The 24,381-nt window shown below is 45.9% G+C and overlaps 1 protein-coding gene across 1 annotated transcript in view; it reads left to right on the top strand.

The window, feature by feature from the left end:
* The window catches only part of LOC143810244 (vomeronasal type-2 receptor 26-like), a 173,251-nt gene that overhangs the window by 138,382 nt on the left and 10,488 nt on the right, over positions 1 to 24,381 (top strand). The window contains exon 7 of the mRNA XM_077293111.1: positions 520 to 643. Coding sequence (XP_077149226.1) covers positions 520 to 643 — 124 coding nt within the window. The remainder of the gene's footprint in view (positions 1 to 519; positions 644 to 24,381) is intronic.

Genomic DNA, 24,381 nt, shown 5'->3' on the forward strand with positions numbered 1-24,381 from the left:
ATACAGGTGATGGCACCCCGGGATGTCATCAAATGAATACACACAAGTGACAGATGTCAGGAATAATTAATTTGAGGCAGAGTAGGGACACATTTTTATACTCTTAAACATTTTAAAATGACTAATAAAAGCTTAATTGTATGGTTTGATAGAGAGGAATTTTCATGGAGTTAAGATACTGTGTTTCATTGTAAATGTAAATGGTGATTATCACCTGTCTGGTATAACTGGTTTCTCATACACCTGACTATAATCCTAAAAAATTCCTGACTTTGCGCAAGTTACAAGTGAGCCTAGAAGAGTTAAAGCAATTTTGAAGGTAAAGGGAAGTCACTAAATACTGATGGGTAAGATCTTTCTTTTCTTTATTCCCTTTTGAATCTCGTTAACTGATAAAAATAATCTATTAACCCTTCTGTCTTTGAGAGCTTCTTACTTTGCATTTTTTTCTATATTTTTGTAAAACTTTTGCACAATGCTATAATCTCAATAAATAATTGCTGTTTATATTTTATCCAGATGCCCACATCGGTGTGCAGTGCAAGGTGCCTCCCTGGATACCAAAAAATCCAATTGAAAGGTCGTCTGGAATGTTGCTACGATTGTGGCCCTTGTCCAGAAAAACAGATCTCTAATAAGACCGGTTGGTATCTCACAATGATAAACCATTTACTAATAATTGTAATTCTATTTACATTGCTCCAATATACAACACCTGGCAAATATTATGGAATCACCGGCCTTGGACGATGTTCATTCAGTTGTTTAATCTTGTATAAAAAAAGCAGATCACAGACATGGCACAAAACTAAAGTAATTTCAAATGGCAACTTTCTGGCTTTAAGAAACTCTAAAAGAAATCAAGAACAAAAAATGTGGTAGTCAGTAATGGTTACTTTTTTAACCAAGCAAAGGGGAAAAATTATGGAGTCACTCAATTCTGAGGAAAAAATTATGGAATCACCCTGTAAATTTTCATACCCAAAAATAACACGTGCATCAAATTAGATCTGCTCATTAGTCTGCATCTAAAAAGGAGTGATCACACCTTGGAGAGCTGTTGCACCAAGTGGACTGACATGAATCATGGCTCCAGCACGAGAGATGTCAACTGAAACAAAGGAGAGGATTATCAAACTCTTAAAAGAGGTGTAAATCATCGCGCAATGTTGCAAAAGATGTTGGTTGTTCACAGTCAGCTGGGTCTAAAATCTGGACCAAATAGAAACAACATGCGAATGGTTGTTAAAGGCAAACATACTGGTAGACCAAGGAAGACATCAAAGTGTCAAGACTGGAAACTTAGAGCAATGTGTCTCCAAAACAGGAAATGCACAACAAAACAAATGAGGAACAAATGGGAGGAAATTGGAGTCAACGTCTGTGACCGAACTGTAAGAAACCGCCTAAAGGAAATGGGATTGACATACAGAAAAGCTAAACGAAAGCCATCATTAACACCTAAACAGAAAAAACAAGGTTACAATGGGCTATGGAAGAGCAGTCGTGGACTGTGGATGACTGGATGAAAGTCATATTCAGTGATGAATCGCGAATCTGCATTGGGCAAGGTGATGATGCTGGAACATTTGTTTGGTGCCGTTCCAATGAGATTTATAAAGATGACTGTCTGAAGAGAACATGCAAATTTCCCCAGTCATTGATGATATGGGGCTGCATGTCAGGTAAAGGCACTGGGGAGACGGCTGTCATTATATCTTCAATAAATGCACAAGTTTATGTTGATATTTTGGACACTTTTCTTATCCCATCAATTGAAAGGATGTTTGGGGATGATGAAATCATTTTTCAAGATGATAATGCATCCTGCCATAGAGCAAAAACTGTGAGAACATTCCTGGAAAAAAGACACATAAGGTCAATGTCATGGGCTGCAAATAGTCCTGATCTCAATCCAATTGAAAATCTGTGGTGGAAGTTGAAGAAAATGGTCCATGACAAGGCTCCGACCTGCAAAGCTGATCTGGCAACAGCAATCAGAGAAAGATGGAGCCAGATTGATGAAGAGTACTGTTTGACCTTTCCCGGTGCCTGCACACTGCAGTACTTTGCTGTGCCCTCAACAGGGAGATAAAGTACGCCTGCGCCGGAGCCGCAGCATGAAGACAAGAAGAGGACGTGATCGTAAGAAGATGGGAGGCCTCGGACCGGACCGCAACGCCCATCGGACCGGACCGCAGCGGGACCGCCCCGGGGTGAGTACAGGTCCTTCTCAAAAAATTAGCATATAGTGTTAAATTTCATTATTTACCATAATGTAATGATTACAATTAAACTTTCATATATTATAGATTCATTATCCACCAACTGAAATTTGTCAGGTCTTTTATTGTTTTAATACTGATGATTTTGGCATACAACTCCTGATAACCCAAAAAACCTGTCTCAATAAATTAGCATATCAAGAAAAGGTTCTCTAAATGACCTATTACCCTAATCTTCTGAATCAACTAATTAACTCTAAACACATGCAAAAGATACCTGAGGCTTTTAAAAACTCCCTGCCTGGTTCATTACTCAAAACCCCCATCATGGGTAAGACTAGCGACCTGACAGATGTCAAGAAGGCCATCATTGACACCCTCAAGCAAGAGGGTAAGACCCAGAAAGAAATTTCTCAACAAATAGGCTGTTCCCAGAGTGCTGTATCAAGGCACCTCAATGGAAAGTCTGTTGGAAGGAAACAATGTGTTGAAGGATAAGACGTGCACTCTCGCTAGTGCTGGTGCAGACTGAACATGGAGGGATACTCCAAACTATAATCCTGTACAACAACAGTCGCACTCAATAAAGGAATTTTTAGAATTTCTCGTTAATCAAAAAAACGTGATTTCTTTATTGTGAACAAACACCAAAATCAGGGTATCACCGCAGTGTTTCAAGGTAGGTAACGTTTCGACCCACAGGGTCTTTCTCAAACCTTACTTTCAGAGGTAGATACCGAGAAGAGGGCATAGATCCCTGTAGAGATGCAGAAGTCCCGTTAGGGGCTGTAGTGTGAGGAAATCCGGTGTCTGCGGTACACCACCACCGCAGACACCGGATTTCCTCACACTACAGCCCCTAACGGGACTTCTGCATCTCTACAGGGATCTATGCCCTCTTCTCGGTATCTACCTCTGAAAGTAAGGTTTGAGAAAGACCCTGTGGGTCGAAACGTTACCTACCTTGAAACACTGCGGTGATACCCTGATTTTGGTGTTTGTTCACAATAAAGAAATCACGTTTTTTTGATTAACGAGAAATTCTAAAAATTCCTTTATTGAGTGCGACTGTTGTTGTACAGGAAGGAAACAATGTGGCAGAAAACGCTGTACAACGAGAAGAGGTGACCGGACCCTGAGGAAGATTGTGGAGAAGGACCGATTCCAGACCTTGGGGAACCTGAGGAAGCAGTGGACTGAGTCTGGTGTGGAAACATCCAGAGCCACCGTGCACAGGCGTGTGCAGGAAATGGGCTACAGGTGCCGCATTCCCCAGGTAAAGCCACTTTTGAACCATAAACAGCGGCAGAAGCGCCTGACCTGGGCTACAGAGAAGCAGCACTGGACTGTTGCTAAGTGGTCCCAAGTACTTTTTTCTGATGGAAGCAAATTTTGCATGTCATTCGGAAATCAAGGTGCCAGAGTCTGGAGGAAGACTGGGGAGAAGGAAATGCCAAAATGCCTGAAGTCCAGTGTCAAGTACCCACAGTCAGTGATGGTGTGGGGTGCCATGTCAGCTGCTGGTGTTGGTCCACTGTGTTTCATCAAGGGCAGGGTCAATGCAGCTAGCTATCAGGAGATTTTGGAGCACTTCATGCTTCCATCGGCTGAAATGCTTTATGGAGATGAAGATTTCATTTTTCAGCACGACCTGGCACCTGCTCACAGTGCCAAAACCACTGGGAAATGGTTTACTGACCATGGTATTACTGTGCTCAATTGGCCAGCCAACTCTCCTGACCTGAACCCCATAGAGAATCTGTGGGATATTGTGAAGAGAAAGTTGAGAGACGCAAGACCCAACACTCTGGATGAGCTTAAGGCCGCTATTGAAGCATCCTGGGCCTCCATAACATCTCAGCAGTGTCACAGGCTGATTGCCTCCATGCCACGCCGCATTGAAGCAGTCATTTCTGCCAAAGGATTCCCGACCAAGTATTGAGTGCATAACTGAACATTATTATTTGATGGTTTTTTTGTTTGTTATTAAAAAACACTTTTATTTGATTGGTCGGGTGAAATATGCTAATTTATTGAGACAGGTTTTTTGGGTTATCAGGAGCTGTAGGCCAAAATCATCAGTATTAAAACAATAAAAGACCTGACAAATTTCAGTTGGTGGATAATGAATCTATAATATATGAAAGTTTAATTGTAATCATTACATTATGGTAAATAATGAAATTTAACACTATATGCTAATTTTTTGAGAAGGACCTGTATAATCTAACCTCTTTTTCTCATCTTTCAGGTTACATCGGGGGCTTATCTCCAGCATTACAGAATGCATTACATGATGTACAATAACAATTTGTATTGTGGTACCGTGTTATCCAGAAAAATCGATGTAAATACTTTTCTGCCCAATGATGACAGAAGTATTCTAGGAGTGATACCTTTATTGGCTAACCAGAAAATAATATGTTTGTAAGTTTTCAGAGCACAGAGGCTCTTTCTTCAGGCATTTAATCCATTTGTAATCCTGCCTGAAGAAGGAGCCTCTGTGCTCTGAAAACTTACAAACATATTATTTTCTGGTTAGCCAATAAAGGTATCACTCCTAGAATACTTCTGTCATCATTGGGCAGAAAAGTATTCACATCGATAATGCATTACAGAATGCGGCAGATAAGCCCCTGATGCTGGTGGGCTTAGCTCATCGTCGATTTTGGGAGTGACAGGTTCCCTTTAACAAAACTGCTATGTGACTTCAACACATGGCCTGTCACAGAGCAGAGCGCCCTGTCACAGCTGCAGCCGGCATTCATCTTGATGTGCGTTGTCGCCAGGGTCAGCTCCAGGTTTTCATGGGCCTCGTGTGGAAGAGTATCAGTGGGCCCCTTTAACACATGCCACGATTCCTGATGCACAGATAAAAAAACAGATATAGTACAATATATAGGCACCACACAGTGCACCATACAGTATTATGGGCACCTCATAGTCCTCCATACAGTATAATGGGCAACCACATAGTGCTCTATACAGTATTATGGGCAACCACATAGTCCGCCATACAGTAATATGGGCACCATATAATGCTCCTCCATACAGTATTATTGGCACCTCATGATCCTCCATACAGTATTATGGCCAACCACATAGTCCACCATACAGTATTATTGCCCCATATAATGCTCCTCCATACAGTATTATTGGCCCCATATAATTCTCCTTCATACAGTATTATGGGCACCATATATTGCTCCTCCATACAGTATTATGAGCACCTCATAGTTCTCCATACAGTATTATGGCCAACCACATAGTCCACCATACAGTATTATTGTCCCATATAATGCTCCTCCTTACAATATTATTGGCCCCATATAATGCTCCTTCATACAGTATTATGGGCACCTCATAGTCCTCCATACAGTATTATGGCCAACCACATAGTCCACCATACAGTATTATTGCCCCGTATAATGCTCCTCCATACAGTATTATTGGCCCCATATAATGCTCTTTCGTACAGTATTATGGGCACCTCATAGTCCTCCATACAGTATTATGGCCAACCACGTAGTCCTCCATAAAGTATTATGGCCCCCATATAAAGCTCCTCCATACAGCACATCATGGGCCCCCTGCTCCTACATACAATATTGTGGGCCCTGTGCTCCTCCACACAGTATTATGCCCCCCCGCTCCTCCATACAGTATTATGGGATTCCGCTCCTCCATACAGTATTATGCATCCCTGCTCCTCCATACTGTATTATGGGACCCCGTTCCTCCACAAAGTATTATGCCCCCCACTCCTCCATACAGTATTATGGCCAACCACATAGTCCACCATACAGTATTATTGCCCCGTATAATGCTCCTCCATACAGTATTATTGGCCCCATATAATGCTCTTTCGTACAGTATTATGGGCACCTCATAGTCCTCCATACAGTATTATGGCCAACCACGTAGTCCTCCATAAAGTATTATGGCCCCCATATAAAGCTCCTCCATACAGCACATCATGGGCCCCCTGCTCCTACATACAATATTGTGGGCCCTGTGCTCCTCCACACAGTATTATGCCCCCCCGCTCCTCCATACAGTATTATGGGATTCCGCTCCTCCATACAGTATTATGCATCCCTGCTCCTCCATACTGTATTATGGGACCCCGTTCCTCCACAAAGTATTATGCCCCCCACTCCTCCATACAGTATTATGGGACCCCGTTCCTCCACAAAGTATTATGCCCCCCTCTCTTCCATGCAGTATTATGCCCCCCGCTCCTCCACACAGTATCATGCCCCCTGCTCCTCCATACAGTATTATGGGCCCCCCACTCCTCCACACAGTATCATGGGACCCCGCTCCCCCATACAGTATTATGCCTCCCCGCTCATCCACACAGTATCATGGGCCCCCCGCACCGCCACACAGTATTATGTCCCCCCGCTCCTCCACACAGTATCATGGGCCCCCCGCTCCTCCACACAGTATTATGGGACGCCGCTCCTCCACACCGTATTATGCCCCCCGCTCCTCCACACAGCCACACAGTGTTACGCCCCCCGCTTCTCCATACAGTATTATGGGTCCCCCGCTTCTCCACACAGTATTATGGGCCCCCCGCTCCTCCACACAGTGTTATGCCCCCCGCTCCTCCACACAGTGTTATGGTCCCCCCACTGCTCCACACAGTATTTTGTTCCCCCACCTCCTCCACACAGTATTATGCCCCCCGCTCCTCCAAGAGTATTATGGGTGCCCTACTCCTCCACACAGTATTATGGGCCCCCCGCTCCTCCACACAGTATTACGCCCTCCCAGCTCCTCCACACAGTATTATGCCCCCTGCTCCTCCAGACAGTATTATGGGTGCCCCGCTCCTCCACACAGTATTACACCCTCCCAGCTCCTCCACACAGTATTATGGGCCCCCCGCTCCTCCACACAGTATTACACCCTCCCAGCTCCTCCACACAGTATTACGCCCCCCCAGCTCCTCCACACAGTATTATGCCCCCCCGCACAGTATTGTGCCCCCGCACAGTATTATGCCCCCCGCACAGTATTAAGCCCCCCCGCACAGTATTATGCCCCCCGCACAGTATTATGCCTCCCCCGCTCTTTCATACATTACTATGGGCCCAATACATAAAAAAAGTAAAATCCTCACCTCTCCCGTTCCCATCGCAGGTCCCGTACACTCAGCGTCTCTCCGGCTCTGCAATGCTCAGGACAGAGAGGCTGAGCGCGCAGTGATGATGTCATCGCACCCTCTGCCCTGAGACGTCGCAGAGTCAGAGGGCGCTGAACTTCTGAAGACACTGCAGCTGCCGCCCGGAATGAAGATAGGTGAGTATTAGAAGGGGGGCCCGATGCCAGTGCTGGCACCGGACTCCCCCAACTTACGGACCCCATACTCTGTGTCCCACCCCCATTTGCCCAGGGCCCCCAGCGCTTACAAGGGTTCGCCGGGTGGTGTCGCCGGCCCTGGTCATGGCAGCGGTCGGCGCCCCTGAAGATTTAAAGGGCCCGTGTCCTTTTTTTAAAATTTTCTTCCTCCCCCTCCTCTCTGGGGCTTTTTTTGTTTGTTTTTCATGATTCCATCATTTTTTCCTCAGAATTGAGTGACTCCATAATTTTCCCCCTATGCTTGGTTAAAAAAAAGTAACCATTACTGACTACTACATTTTTTGTTCTTGATTTCTTTTAGTGCTTCTTAAAGCCAGAAAGTTGCCATTTGAAATGACTTTAGTTTTGTGCCATGTCTGTGATCGGCTTTTTTTCTACAAAATTAAACAACTGAATGAAAATCCTCCAAGGCCGGTGATTCCATAATTTTTGCCAGGGGTTGTATTCCACCATACAAATCAGAAGGGAGATGTATAAACAATATCAGACTTTAGAAAGAAAGAACCATCATTCCTAGGAAAACGTAGTAAAATGGAGAGCAAAGAACAGCTATGTTGGCTATGTGATGGGATAGGCCTGACAAAAGAGGCATATTTTTAGGGCACGCATAAAACTGTAGACACTGAAAATTAAGCGTCTTGTCTGGGGTAGTTCATTCCAGAGAACTAGTGCAGCACAGGAAAAATCTTTGAAACTGCAATGGGAGGTTTGGATTATGGAGGATGTTAATCCCAGATCATTGGCAGAATGGAGAGATCAGCAGCATGGTAGACAAATAAGGAGGAGATGAAGGGCAGTGCAGCACTATGGGGAGATTTGAGGATGAGATTAACCCTTTTCTGTCATTGGACGTACTATTCCGTCCATGTGGAGTGGGCCCTACTTCCCAAGGACGGAATAGTACGTCCAGCGCGATCAGCCGCGCTCACGGGGGGAGCGCGGCCGATCACGGCTGGGTGTCAGCTGACTATCGCAGCTGACATCCGGTACTATGTGCCAGGATCAGTCACGGACCGCCCCTGGCACATTAACCCCCGGCACACTGCGATCAAACATAATCGCAGTGTTCTGGCGGTATAGGGAAGCATTGCGCAGGGAGGGGGCTCCCTGCGTGCTTCCCTAAGATGATCGGTACAAGGCGATGTGCTCACCTTGTACCGAGCGTCTCCTCCCTGCAGGGCCTGGATCCAAAATGGCTGAGGGGCTGCATCCGGGTCCTGCAGGGAGGTGGCTTCACAGCACCTGCTCAGAGCAGGCGATGGGAAGCCTCCAGCAGTGCGCGTCAGATTGCTGATCTGACATAGTGCACAGCAAAGTGTCAGATCAGCGATCTGTCGCTTTACTGTGATGTCCCCCCCCTGGGGCAAAGTAAAAAAGTAAAAAAAAATTTTTTTACATGTGTAAAAAAAATAAATAAATAAATAAATCCTAAATAAATAATAATAATAATAAAAAAAAATATTGTTCCAATAAATACATTCCTTTATCTAAATAGAAAAAAAAACAATAAAAGTACACATATTTTGTATCGCCACGTCCGTAACGACCCGATCTATAAAACTGTCCCACTGGTTAACCCCTTCAGTGAACACCGTAAAAAAAAAAACGAGGCAAAAAACAACTCTTTATAATTATACCGCCGAACAAAAAGTGGAATAGCACGCGATCAAAAAAACAGAAATAAATATCCATGGTACCGCTGAAAACGTCATCTTGTCCCGCAAAAAACGAGCCACAATACAGCATCATCAGCAAAAAAATCTAAAAGTTATAGTCCTCAGAATAAAGCAATGCAAAAATAATTATTTTTTCTATAAAATAGTTTTTATCGTATAAAAGCGGCAAAACATAAAAAAAGATATAAATGAGGTATCACTGTAATCGTACTGACCCGAAGAATAAAACTGCTTTATCAATTTTACCACACGCGGAACGGTATAAACACCTCCCCCCCCAAAAGAAATTCATGAATAGCTGTTTTTTTGTCATTCTGCCTCACAAAAATCGGAATAAAAAGCGATCAAAAAGTGTCATGTGCCTGAAAATGTTACCAATAAAAATGTCAACTCGTCCCGCAAAAAACAAGACCTCACATGACTCTGTGGACCAAAATATGGAAAAATTATAGCTCTCAAAATGTGGTGACGCAAAAAACTTTTTGCAATAAAAAGCGTCTTTTAGTGTGTGACGGCTGCCAATCATAAAAATCCTCTAGAAAACACACTATAAATAGTAAATCAAACCCCCCTTCATCACCCCCCTAGTTAGGGAAAAATTAAAAAATTTAAAAAATGTATTTATTTCCATTTTCCCATTAGGGTTAGGGCTAGGGTCAGGGTTAGGGTTAGGGCTAGGGTTAGGGTTAGGGCTAGGGTTAGGGCTAGGGTTAGGGTTAGGGCTAGGGTTAGGGTTAGGGCTAGGGTTTGGGTTAGGGTTAGGGCTAGGGTTAGGGCTATGGTTAGGGCTAGGGTTAGGGCTATGGTTAGGGCTAGGGTTAGGGCTAGGGTTAGGGTTGGCACTACAGTTAGGGTTGGGGCTAAAATTAGGGTTGGGGCTAAAGTTAGGGTTAGGGTTTGGATTACATTTACGGTTGGGAATAGGGTTGGGATTAGGGTTAGGGGCATGTCAGGGTTAGGGGTGTGGTTAGGGTTACCGTTGAGATTAGGGTTAGGGGTGTGTTTGGTTTAGGGTTTCAGTTATAATTGGGGGGTTTCCACTGTTTAGGCACCTCAGGGGCTCTCCAAACACGAGATGGCATCCGATCTCAATTCCAGCCAATTCTGCGTTGAAAAAGTAAAACAGTGCTCCTTCCCTTCAGAGCTCTCCCGTGTGCCCAAACAGGGGTCCAATTTCTCTTGTTACCCTTGGGAAAATCCAAAACTGGGGGCTAAAAAATAATTTTTGTGGAAAAAAAAAGTTTTTTTTTCACGGCTCTGCGTTATAAACTGTAGTGAAACACTTAGGGGTTCAAAGTTCTCACAACACATCTAGATAAGTTCCTTGGGGTCTAGTTTCCAATATGGGGTCACTTATGGGGGGATTCTACTGTTTAGTTACATCAGGGGCTCTGCAAATGCAATGTGACGCCTGCAGACCAATCCATCTAAGTCTGCATTCCAAATGGCGCTCCTTCCCTTCTGAGCTCTGCCATGCGCCCAAACGGCGGTTCCCCCCCACATATTGGGTATCAGCGTACTCAGGACAAATTGGGCAACAACTTTTTGTGTTCAATTTACTCTGTTACCCTTGGAAAAATACAAAACTGAGGGCTAAAAAATAATTTTTGTAGAAAAAAAAGGATTTTTTATTTTCATGGCTCTGCGTTATAAACTGTAGTGAAACATTTGGGGGTTCAAAGTTCTCACAACACATCTAGATAAGTTCCTTGGGGGATCTAGTTTCCAATATGGGATCACTTGTGGGGGGTTTCTACGGTTTAGGTACATTAGGGGCTCTGCAAACGCAATGTGACACCTGCAGACCATTCCATCTAAGTCTGCATTCCAAATTGCGCTCCTTCCCTTCCGAGCTCTCCCATGCGCCCAAACAGTGGTTCCCCCCCTCACATATGGGGTATCAGCGTACTCAGGACAAATTGGACAACAACTTTTGGGGTCCAATTTCTCCTGTTACCTTTGGGAAAATACAAAACTGGGGGCTAAAAAATACTTTTTGTGGGAATTTTTTATTTTTTATTTTCACGGCTCTGCATTATAAACTGTAGTGAAACACTTGAGGGTTCAAAGCTCTCACAACACATCTAGATGAGTTCCTTAGGGGGTCTACTTTACAAAATAGTGACACTTGTGGGGGGTTTCAATGTTTAGGCACCTCAGTGGCTCTCCAAACGCAACATGGCGTCCCATCTCAATTCCAGTCAATTTTGCATTGAAAAGTCAAATGGCGCTCCTTCCCTTCCGAGCTCTGCCATGTGCCCAAATAGTGGTTTACCCCCACATATGAGGTATCAGCATATTCAGGATAAATTGTACAACAACTTTTGGGGTCCAATTTCTTCTCTTACCCTTGGGAAAATGAAAAATTGGGGGCGAAAAAATCATTTTTGTGAAAAAATATGATTTTTTATTTTTACGGCTCTGCATTATAAACTTCTGTGAATCACTTAATGGGTCAAAGTGCTCACCACACATCTAGATAAGTTCCTTAGGGGGTCTACTTTCCAAAATGGTGTCACTTGTGGGGGGTTTCAATGTTTAGGCACATCAGGGGCTCTCCAAACGCAACATGGCGTCCCATCTCAATTCCAGTCAATTTTGCATTGAAAAGTCAAATGGTGCTCCTTCGCTTCCGAGCTCTGCCATGCGCCCAAACAGTGGTTAACTCCCACATATGGGGTATCAGCGTACTCAGGACAAATTGTACAAGAAATTTTGGGGTCCATTTTCTCCTGTTACCCTTGGTAAAATAAAACAAATTGGAGCTGAAGTAAATTTTTTGTGTAAAAAAGTTAAATGTTCATTTTTATTTAAACATTCCAAAAATTCCTGTGAAACACCTGAAGGGTTAATAAACTTCTTGAATGTGGTTTTGTGCACCTTGAGGGGTGCAGGTTTTAGAATGGTGTCACACTTGGGTATTTTCTATCATATAGACCCCTCAAAATGACTTCAAATGAGATGTGGTCCCTAAAAAAAATGATGTTGTAAAAATGAGAAATTGCTGGTCAACTTTTAATCCTTATAACTCCCTAACAAACAAAAAAATTTGGTTCCAAAATTGTGCTGATGTAAAGTAGACATGTGGGAAATGTTACTTATTAAGTATTTTGTGTGACAGTTGGAGTGCCCCCAGACCCAGGGCCGCGGAGTACTCGGTACCAGGCCTCCCTGTCTCGGTCCTGGGGTTGTCACGGTGGCTAGACCCGGTCCGTGACCCTGCTAAGGGGCGTCCAATGAAAGGTGTGATGATGGTGCGTGGTGCAAGGTGCGATGAATAACGAGGACACAGGTTTGCAGTCTCTTTACCTCTTTACTGAAGGCTTTTGGATCCGCAATCCAGAGCACTGCTAACAGGGCTGGCTGAGACCAGCCGGTCCGAAGGCACATCCAGAGTTCCCTTTGCAGGTGGAAATCAGTGCCTACCTTCTAGCACCTGTGTGTTGTAGTACCTCCCTGCTGAGCACCACGGGATAGTCCTCACAACTGTTGTGTCTGTTTCTGATGTTCTTTCTTTCTCCGTCCCCCAGATGATTTGGCTAGGACGCACCCGTATGACGGGGTAGGCCTGGAGTTATTTTATAGGGACCCTAGAGTCGCCCCTCTCCCACAATTGCCTTCGTTGTCTGCTTAGGTGATTTAGGTGAGACAGCCAACCTAAAGTCAACTGCCCTGCCACTGTTTGAAGTAATGCATGGAGCCCAATACTTCCTCGGCGTTCCAGCCACTGGCTACGCGCCTCAGTAGGATGTTGCCGATTTCGGGGCACGACTCCTACTGGTTCTATTCTCCTTTGTGCTGTGATCTCGTTTCTCACTCTCCACAATAAACCTCACTTCTTGTCCTTTCTTAAGATACCGCCGCAATGAAGTGCAGGCGCATGTTGTGAATTCCGCTCTTGGGCTCCCTCTGGTGGTTGTAAGTAGCACTTTTGTGAATTCTGCTCTTGGGCTCCCTCCTGTGGTTTTGAGTGGTATAGCTGCTTTTTGGATTTAGCATCAGCAGCTGCTTCCACTGATCGTCTTTCTGCTCGGCTATTTTAGTCTGGCTTTATCCCTCAATCAATGCCAGTTGTCAATTGTTCTTGCTTGGAGGCACGGCTCTTTGGATTTCCCTGACACTCTGACCCGTTCAGCAAAGATAAGTCCTGCTTGTCCTTTTGCAGTCCACTTGTTGTGGACTTTATTATTCAGCACATTCTATGTTTTGCTCATTTGTCCAGCTTATCAGTATGGATCTATTCAGCTAAGCTGGAAGCTCTGGGCTGCAGATTTTGACTTCCACACCTTTAGTCAGGTGTGGAGATTTTTGCATATCTCTGCGGTGGACTTTTTCTAGTTTTTATTACTGACCGCACAGTGTTTCTTTCCTTACTGTCTATCTAGCTAGAACTGGCCTCCTTTGCTAAATCTTGTTTCATACTGTGTATGTCATTTCCTTCTCCTCTCACAGCCAATATTTGTGGGGGGCTGTCCTATCCTTTGGGAATTTTCTCTGAGGCAAGATAGCTTTCCTGTTTCTACCTTTAGGGGTAGCTAGTTCTCCGGCTGTGACGAGATGTCCAGGGAGTGACAGGAACATTCCACGGCTACTGCTAGTGTTGTGTTAAGATCAGGAACTGCGGTCTGTATAGTTACCACCTGCCCTGAGCTAGTCGCATGTCGCTCCTAAATTACCAGTCCATAACAGTACAACTGGCCAAAAATGAGTTGAATGCATCTCAAAAGAAGGAAAAGAAAAAGAGTTCTGAGCCATTTTTTTTTTCTTTAGTCTGTTTTGTCTTTTTCCTTCCTCTTAATCTCTGGGTGGATTTGGGCGCGGACATGGATGTTCAGGGTTTGTTTTCTCGTGTGGATCAGCTTGCTGCAAGAGTTCAGAGTATCCAAGATTATGTTGTTCAGACTCCAGCCTTAGAACCTAGAATTCCTACTCCAGATTTGTTTTACGGGGATAGATCTAAGTTTTTGAACTTTAAAAATAACTGCAAATTGTTTTTTGCTCTGAAACCCCGTTCCTCTGGTGACCCCACTCAGCAAGTTAAAATAGTTATTTCTCTGCTGCGTGGTGACCCTCAGGACTGGGCATTCTCCCTTGAGTCAGGGGATCCGGCATTGCTTAATGTGGATGCATTTTTTCAATCGCTCGGATTATTGTATGATGAACCTAACTCTGTGGATCATGCGGAAAAAACCTTGTTGGCCCTGTGTCAGGGTCAGGAAGCGGCAGAATTGTACTGCCAGAAATTTAGAAAATGGTCTGTGCTCACTAAATGGAATGAGGATGCTCTGGCAGCAATTTTCAGAAAGGGTCTTTCAGAAGCCCTTAAAGATGTTATGGTGGGGTTCCCCACGCCTGTTGGTTTGAGCGAATCTATGTCCCTAGCCATTCAGATTGATCGGCGCCTGCGCGAGCGCAAAGTGGTGCACCATATGGCAGCGTCCTCTGAACAGTCCTGAGCCTATGCAATGTGATAGGATTCTGACTAGAGTGGAACAGAGGGGATACAGACGTCAGAATGGGCTGTTTTTACTGTGGTGATTCTGCTCATACTATTTCTGATTGCCCTAAGCGTATTAAGAGGGTCGCTAGATCTGTTACCATTAGTACTGTACAGCCTAAGTTTCTCCTGTCTGTGACCCTGATTTGCTCATTGTCATCTTTCTCTGTCATGGCATTTGTGGATTCAGGCGCTGCCCTGAACTTAATGGACTTAGACTTCGCCAGGCGCTGTGGTTTTTCTTTGCAGCCTTTGCAGAGCCCTATTCCTTTGAGGGGTATTGATGCTACACCGTTGGCCAAGAATAAACCTCAGTATTGGACTCAGCTGACTATGTGCATGGCTCCAGCACATCAGGAAGATTGTCGTTTTCTGGTGTTGCGTAATTTACATGATGTTGTTGTACTGGGTTTTCCATGGTTACAAGTACACAATCCAGTGTTGGATTGGAAATCGATGTCTGTGACTAGTTGGGGTTGTCAAGGGGTACATAGTGACGTTCCTTTAATGTCAATTTCCTCTTCCCCCTCTTCTGATGTTCCTGAATTTTTGTCAGATTTCCAGGATGTATTCGATGAGCCCAAGTCCAGTTCCCTTCCTCCTCATAGGGACTGTGATTGTGCTATCGACTTGGTTCCTGGCTGTAAGTTCCCTAAGGGCTGACTCTTCAATCTGTCTGTGCCAGAGCATGCCGCTATGCGGAGCTATGTTAAGGAGTCTTTAGAGAAGGGGCATATTCGGCCGTCTTCTTCGTCACCATTGGGAGCAGGATTCTTTTTTGTTGCCAAGAAGGATGGCTCCTTGAGACCCTGTATTGATTATCGCCTTCTTAATAAGATCACGGTCAAATTCCAATACCCTTTACCTTTGCTCTCTGATTTGTTTGCTCGGATTAAGGGGGCTAGTTGGTTTACCAAGATTGACCTTCGAGGGGCGTATAATCTTGTTCGTATTAAACTGGGTGACGAATGGAAAACTGCATTTAATACGCCCGAAGGCCACTTTGAATACCTGGTGATGCCTTTCGGGCTTTCTAATGCTCCTTCTGTATTTCAGTCCTTCATGCATGATATTTTCCGCAATTATCTTGATAAATTCTTGATTGTGTATTTGGATGATATTTTGATTTTTTCCAATGATTGGGAGTCTCACGTGACGCAGGTCAGGATGGTATTCCAGATCCTTCGTGATAATGCTCTATTTGTGAAGGGGTCTAAGTGCCTATTTGGGGTCCAGAAGGTCTCTTTTTTGGGGTTTATTTTTTCTCCTTCTTCTATAGAAATGGATCCTGTTAAGGTCCAAGCCATTCATGACTGGGTTCAACCCACATCTGTGAAGAGCCTTCAGAAATTTTTGGGCTTTGCTAATTTTTATCGCCGTTTCATTGCCAACTTCTCTAGTGTGGTTAAGCCCCTGACCGATTTGACGAAGAAAGGCGCTGATGTGGCAAATTGGTTCTCTGAGGCTGTGGAGGCCTTTCAGGAGCTTAAGCGCCGATTTACTTCTGCCCCGGTCTTGCGTCAGCCTGATGTGTCTCTTCCTTTTCAGGTTGAGGTTGACGCTTCTGAGATTGGGGCAGGGGCCATTTTGTCACAGAGGAACTCTGATGGTTCCTTGATGAAACCATGTGCCTTCTTTTCCCGAAAATTTTCGCCTGCAGAACGCAATTATGATGTCGGCAATTGGGAGTTGTTGGCTATGAAGTGGGCATTTGAGGAGTGGCGACATTGGCTTGAGGGAGCCAAGCACCGCGTTGTGGTCTTGAGTAGTGTTGAGCATTCCGATACCGCAAGTATCGGGTATCGGCCGATACTTGCGGGTATCGGAATTCCGATACCGAGATCCGATACTTTTGTGGTATCGGGTATCGGTATCGAAACAACATTAATATAAAAATGTGTAAAAGAGAGAATTAAAATAAAAAATATTGCTATACTCACCTCTCCGACGCAGCCTGAACCTCAGCGAGGGAACCGGCAGCGTTGTTTGCTTAAAATTCGCGCTTTTCTTTCCTTACGTGAAGTCCCGGCTTGTGATTGGTCGCGTGCCGCCCATGTGGCGGCGACGCAACCAATCACAGCAAGCCGTGACGTAATTTCAGGTCATTCAGTATTTTAAAATTACGCTCCGGCTTTGTGATTGGTTGCGTCGCAGTCACATGGGCGACGCAACCAATCACAGCAAGCCGTGACGTAATTTCAGGTCCTTAAGGATTTTAAAATTACGTCCCGGCTTTGTGATTGGTTGCGTCGCAGTCACATGGGCGACGCAACCAATCACAAGCCGTGACGTCACGGGAGGCTGGACACGCGCGCATTTTAAAATGCGCGCGTGTCCAGCCTCCCGTGACGTCCCGGCTTGTGATTGGTTGCGTCGCGGTCAACCAATCACAAGCCGGGAGGCTGGACATGCGCGCATTTTAAAATGCGCGCGTGTCCAGCCTCCCGTGACGTCACGGCTTGTGATTGGTTGCGTCGCCCATGTGACTGCGACGCAACCAATCACAAAGCCGGGACGTAATTTTAAAATCCTTAAGGACCTGAAATTACGTCACGGCTTGCTGTGATTGGTTGCGTCGCCCATGTGACTGCGACGCAACCAATCACAAAGCCGGAGCGTAATTTTAAAATACTGAATGACATGAAATTACGTCACGGCTTGCTGTTATTGGTTGCGTCGCCGCCACATGGGCGGCACGCGACCAATCACAAGCCGGGACTTCACGTAAGGAAAGAAAAGCGCGAATTTTAAGCAAACAACGCTGCCGGTTCCCTCGCTGAGGTTCAGGCTGCGTCGGAGAGGTGAGTATAGCAATATTTTTTATTTTAATTCTTTATTTTACACATTAATATGGATCCCAGGGCCTGAAGGAGAGTTTCCTCTCCTTCAGACCCTGAGAACCATCAGGAATACCGTCCGATACTTGAGTCCCATTGACTTGTATTGGTATCGGGTATCGGTATTGGATTGGATCCGATACTTTGCCGGTATCGGCCGATACTTTCCGATACCGATACTTTCAAGTATCGGACGGTATCGCTCAACACTAGTCTTGACCGATCATAAGAATCTGATTTACCTCGAGTCGGCCAAGCGGCTGAACCCTAGACAGGCTCGATGCTCCCTGTTTTTCTCCCGTTTCGATTTTGTGGTCTCATATCTTCCGGGATCTAAGAACGTTAAGGCTGATGCCCTCTCTAGGAGTTTTTTGCCTGATTCTCCTGGAGTTCTTGAGCCGGTTGGCATTCTTAGGGAAGGGGTGATTCTTTCTGCTATCTCCCCTGATTTACGGTGGGTGCTTCAGGAATTTCAGGCTGATAAACCTGACCGCTGTCCTGTGGGGAAGCTGTTTGTTCCTGATAGATGGAGAAGTAAGGTAATTTCTGAGGTCCATTGTTCTGTGTTGGCCGGTCATCCTGGGATTTTTGGTTCCAGAGATTTGGTTGCTAGGTCCTTTTGGTGGCCTTCCTTGTCGCGGGATGTGCGTTCTTTTGTGCAGTCCTGTGGGACCTGTGCCCGGGCTAAGCCTTGCTGTTCCCGCGCTAGTGGGTTGCTTTTGCCTTTGCCTGTCCCTGAGAGGCCCCGGACGCATATTTCCATGGATTTTATTCCGGATCTACCTGTGTCTCAGAGGATGTCTGTTATCTGGGTGGTTTGTGACCGGTTCTCTAAAATGGTCCATTTGGTACCTTTGCCTAAATTGCCTTCCTCCTCTGATTTGGTTCCATTGTTTTTTCAGCATGTGGTTCGTTTGCATGGCATTCCAGAGAATATTGTGTCTGATAGAGGTTCCCAGTTTGTTTCCAGGTTTTGGCGGTCCTTTTGTGCTAGGATGGGCATTAATTTGTCTTTTTCTTCGGCGTTCCATCCTCAGACAAATGGCCAAACTGAGCGAACTAATCAAACCTTGGAAACCTATATGAGATGCTTTGTGTCTGCTGATCAGGATGATTGGGTGGCTTTCTTGCCGTTGGCCGAGTTTGCCCTTAATAATCGGGCCAGTTCGGCTACTTTGGTTTCGCCTTTTTTTTGTAATTTTGGTTTCCATCCTCATTTTTCTTCAGGGCAGGTTGAGCCTTCTGATTGTCCTGGTGTTGATTCTGTGATGGACAGGTTACAGCAGATTTGGACTCATGTGGTAGACAATTTGATGTTGTCTCAGGAAAAGGCTCAGCGTTTTGCTAACCGCCGTCGGTGTGTTGGTCCTCGGCTTCGTGTGGGGGATTTAGTCTGGTTATCTTCTCGTCATGTTCCTATGAAGGTTTCTTCGCCTAAGTTCAAGCCTCGGTTTATTGGTCCTTATAAGATTTCTGAGATTATCAATCCAGTGTCTTTTCGTTTGGCCCTTCCAGCCTCTTTTGCCATCCACAATGTTTTCCATAGATCTTTGTTGCGGAAATATGTGGTACCTGTGGTTCCCTCTGTTGATCCTCCTGCCCCGGTGTTGGTTGAGGGGGAGTTGGAATATGTGGTTGAAAAAATTTTGGATTCTCGTTTTTCGAGGCGGAGGCTTCAGTATCTTGTCAAGTGGAAGGGTTATGGCCAGGAGGATAATTCTTGGGTGGTTGCCTCCGATGTCCATGCCACCAATTTGGTTCGTGCTTTTCACTTGGCTCGTCCTGATCGGCCTGGGGGCTCTGGTGAGGGTTCGGTGACCCCTCCTCAAGGGGGGGGTACTGTTGTGAACTCTTGGGCTCCCTCCGGTGGTTGTAAGTAGCACTTTTGTGAATTCTGCTCTTGGGCTCCCTCCTGTGGTTTTGAGTGGTATAGCTGCTTCTTGGATTTAGCATCAGCAGCTGCTTCCACTGATCGTCTTTCTGCTCGGCTATTTTAGTCTGGCTTTATCCCTCAATCAATGCCAGTTGTCAATTGTTCTTGCTTGGAGGCACGGCTCTTTGGATTTCCCTGACACTCTGACCCGTTCAGCAAAGATAAGTCCTGCTTGTCCTTTTGCAGTCCACTTGTTGTGGACTTTATTGTTCAGCACATTCTATGTTTTGCTCATTTGTCCAGCTTATCAGTATGGATCTATTCAGCTAAGCTGGAAGCTCTGGGCTGCAGATTTTGCCCTCCACACCTTTAGTCAGGTGTGGAGATTTTTGCATATCTCTGCGGTGGACTTTTTCTAGTTTTTATTACTGACCGCACAGTGTTTCTTTCCTTACTGTCTATCTAGCTAGAACTGGCCTCCTTTGCTAAATCTTGTTTCATACTGCGTATGTCATTTCCTTCTCCTCTCACAGCCAATATTTGTGGGGGGCTGTCCTATCCTTTGGGAATTTTCTCTGAGGCAAGATAGCTTTCCTGTTTCTATCTTTAGGGGTAGCTAGTTCCCCGGCTGTGACGAGATGTCCAGGGAGTGACAGGAACATTCCACGGCTACTGCTAGTGTTGTGTTAAGATCAGGAACTGTGGTCTGTATAGTTACCACCTGCCAAGAGCTAGTCGCATGTTGCTCCTAAATTACCAGTCCATAACAGGCGCGGTTCCGTAACGATCTGTCCTTTTCGCTAGGCCTCTGTCAGGATCCCACCCCTGACAGGGACCCCCCTGAATCTTCCCAAGCAACCTCTTCTCTCACTAGGTGTTGCCTGGGCAAAACCCAGTCAGCTTTCTCCCTAACTTCCTATCCAGCCCCCAGTTTTACCAGATTGTGAGGAGTGGCCTAATACATAGAACCCTTTGCTCCCCCTGGTGGCCAGTGTGTGAAGTGTAATGTGTGACTGTGATACCTGGTCAGGTGAACTCCTTAAGTGCCATCAGACGTACCATCACTCCCCTTAGTGGCGGAGCGTCAGTACTGCAACGACCAGGACTCTGGGGTGCTGCACTCCCCCCGGTTAAATCCAGTACTCCCGGACTGGGAAGAAGAACAACAATACATGTTAGCAAAAGACATACAAAATTTTGAAATGCAATGAACAAGTAAATTTAACAGTGCTTCCCTTTATGGGAGGTGAGGACACTTGAACGTTACAAACGGAAACATATTTACATTTTTACTCAAGGCTATAAATAACACTTATGACTAACTTGACTATAAATAACCATCATTACCCAGCCGGGTATTCTATCAACTAAGTGCAAATTTTGCACAATTATTTAACTTTTCCTTTAAGGGCGTATAAGCTGAACTCACTAAAGGCTTACCATAAAACTGTAAAATATAAATTAACTTTGTCTTTATTCTCTGACTTTGAACATGCAGGAGCGCCTGGCTACTTGTCCGGGCCTACTGCCTCTTTTCTTCTATTAGCGCAATTTATATTCACAGTACAAGATCAATCAACCATCTCTCTATGGTTTCCAGGAGGACTCACTAACCCCTACGGGTTCACTTTCTTTCAACTTTTTCCTGTCCTCAATCTCTAGTATCATCATCAAGCATTTTCTATTATTTCTTAAATAACTACACACTATTCACTACTATTCAACATTCTTAAAGTAACATTATACTTAAGTGCAACACATGAACATTCCCATTAAGAGGGGACCAAGTCTCTTTGGAAGTAGTGCAGACTCTATCTGCAAGTCCGTTTAAGGCAAGAACTTCTGCGCTGTATTCAAGAACAGTCTCTTCAAAAAGTTCTCCTTTTTGTAAAACCTGTAGGGGGCACCTTTAAGAAGGTGTGAACTATTTACAACACAGTTTGTGAACCATTCACCGTCCATGATTCGGCAGTCTTTGTAAACAATGATGAACCAAAAGTAAAACAAAAAGCAAAAACAATAGGGATCCAGGGTCAACTAAGGGATCCCTTTAAGGACAACCCTGGTCGGGTATCAGCAGCAAGACAGCAGAAGACAAATAACTATTTACATTTTCGTTGTTCCAAGGTTTATCCTCATAATAGGTTGCAAGATACCAGCCGGTAGCGAACACTCCCTGACCGGGGAAGCTCCGGTCCTCTGTTCTCGGCTGATGCGGTATCAGTATCAGTGGTGCGTCTCTCAGGCGCGGCCAGGTCACTCGGTGTCTGGATTCGAATGTCAACTTTGGTTGCAAGCTCAGTAGCAGCAACAATGCACACTGTGGTAATGGTAGCAGAATTTGTCAGGTCTGAGTTAGTCGTAGTCAGGACAGCAGGTGGCGCCATTGCAGGCTCGCATCGTTGGACGTTCCGAGCGCACCATCCCTGCGCACTCCGATGGCGAGTGTATGTCACCTGGTCCCCTTTACATATTAGTGGATCGTCACATCTGTTGCGGAACGGGGTTTTCACATTGTAGCTGGTAAAGAAGATTTCAGTCGGCAGTCCCGGTTCTTGTATAGAGCCCCAACCCCTTTTCGGGTGAAAGGCTAGTACAGTCCCCCGTTTTACCAAGTCCTTCTTACCGCGTGCAGTCTTTGGGTTTTGTACTTTCGGTGGGTCACTTTGTTCTGTCTCTTTTTGGTTTTTCCAGTGTAGAATTAGGTATTGTTTATATTGTTCCCAAGTGAGCACAGCGATGCTGAGGCCCTCCTGTCTGGCCCCGTCTGGTCCGATCCTCGGGGTATCCCATTGGAAAATCACCCCCTCTGAGCTCACATCTAGCAGTTCTCCCATAGTCGTTGGTAACGGAGGCACTAGCTTTTCCATAGTGTCGGGGGTTACCACTACCAGCTCAGCGGAGAGGAATCAGTCACTGTCGGGACAGGGAGCGGTCGCTGGAGCAGGATCGGTCGGTGGGGCAGGGGCGCTTTCCATACCTGCGCCTGATGTAGTTCCGCCGATGCCGGTCTGTTCCACTGATGAGAACACTGAAGTCGGCAGCGGCTCGGACCGCGGCTCTTCCAAGGCGTCCTTCTGGCACAGCTCTGACTTCCATTGCTTCGCATCGGCTGGCTCCATGTCCGGGATAGGTTGACTCGTCTCCCCCGCCGGCGGCTCCAAGAAGTTCGGGTCCTTCAGCTGCGGTGGATTCGGATCCGCCTCCGGCCGGTGGTGATAATCCGGGATCACTCCGTCGTCGTTCAGGTACTCGCTGGTCACCTTCGCGGTCTCGAGATCGACAGCTGCACATGCACCTGGCTCCGCCATTTCTCGGGGGTCGAGCTCCTTCTTGTCTTGGTTCCCGCCGTTGCAAATCAGGGGGCGGTTCTCCTCTGCTTCGGGGCAGGTCATCATCTTGCAGCAATAGTCGGAGGGGGCGGTCACCACTTTTGGCGCCGCTTTGATAGTCTCCTCCCATTGCACGCCCTTCTTCTTCCTCTGCGCTTCTCGTGGCGCGGTAATGGCGGCGGTTTGGGCGGGAACTTTTGGTGGCAAATAGTAATACACAGTCTTTGCAATAAGTCACAGTTCAAGCACAATTCAGACACAGTTCCAAGGCACACATGACCTGATTCCTCAGGCTTAAGTAGATCCTGTTCGTGACGCCAAGTTGGAGCGCTCCCAGACGCAGGGCCGCAGAGTACTCGGTACCGGGCCTCTCTGACTCGGTCCTGGGGTTGTCACGGTGGCTAGACCTGGTCCGTGACCCTGCTAAGGGGCGTCCAATGAAAGGTGTGATGATGGTGCGTGGTGCAAGGTGCGATGAATAACGAGGACACAGGGTTGCAGTCTCTTTACCTCTTTACTGAAGGCTTTGGGATCTGCAATCCAGAGCACTGCTAACAGGGCTGGCTGAGACCAGCCGGTCCGAAGGCACATCCAGAGTTCCCTTTGCAGGTGGAAATCAGTGCCTACCTTCTAGCACCTGTGCGTTGTAGTACCTGCCTGCTGAGCACTACGGGATAGTCCTCACAGCTGTTGTGTCTGTTTCTGATGTTCTTTCTCTCTCCGTCCCCCAGATGATTTGGCTAGGATGCACCCGTATGACGGGGTAGGCCTGGAGTTATTTTATAGGGACCCTAGAGACGCCCCTCTTCCACAATTGCCTCCGTTGTCTGCTTAGGTGATTTAGGTGAGACAGCCAACCTAAAGTCAACTGCCCTGCCTCTGTTTGAAGTAATGCGTGGAGCCCAATACTTCCTCGGCGTTCCGGCCACCGGCTACGCGCCTCAGTAGGATGTTGCCGATTTCGGGGCACGACTCCTACTGGTTCTATTCTCCTTTGTGCTGTGATCTCGTTTCTCACTTCTCCACAATATACTTTGCTTCTTATCCTTTCTTAAGATACCGCCGCAATGAAGTGCAGGCACGGTTCCGTAACGATCTGTCCTTTTCGCTAGGCCTCTGTCAGGATCCCACCCCTGACAGGGACCCCCCTGAATCTTCCCAAGCAACCTCTTCTCTCACTAGGTGTTGCCTGGGCAAAAACCCAGTCAGCTTTCTCCCTAACTTCCTATCCAGCCCCCAGTTTTACCAGATTGTGAGGAGTGGCCTAATACATAGAACCCTTTGCTACCCTGGTGGCCAGAGTGTGAAGTGTAATGTGTGACTGTGATACCTGGTCAGGGGAACTCCTTAAGTGCCATCAGAGGTACCATCACTCTCCTTAGTGGCGGAGCGTCAGTATTGCAACGACCAGGACTCTGGGGCGCTGCATTTATCTCTGTGATTTATTTGTATAAAAATTCAAAGTTGGAAAATTGCGAAATTTTCCAAATTTTCCCCAAAATTTCTGTTTTTTTCACAAATAAACGCATGTAATATCAAATAAATTTTACCACTATCATGAAGTACAATAT

This window comes from Ranitomeya variabilis, chromosome 2 (assembly GCF_051348905.1).
Source record: "Ranitomeya variabilis isolate aRanVar5 chromosome 2, aRanVar5.hap1, whole genome shotgun sequence".
NCBI classification, from domain to species: Eukaryota; Metazoa; Chordata; class Amphibia; order Anura; family Dendrobatidae; genus Ranitomeya; species Ranitomeya variabilis.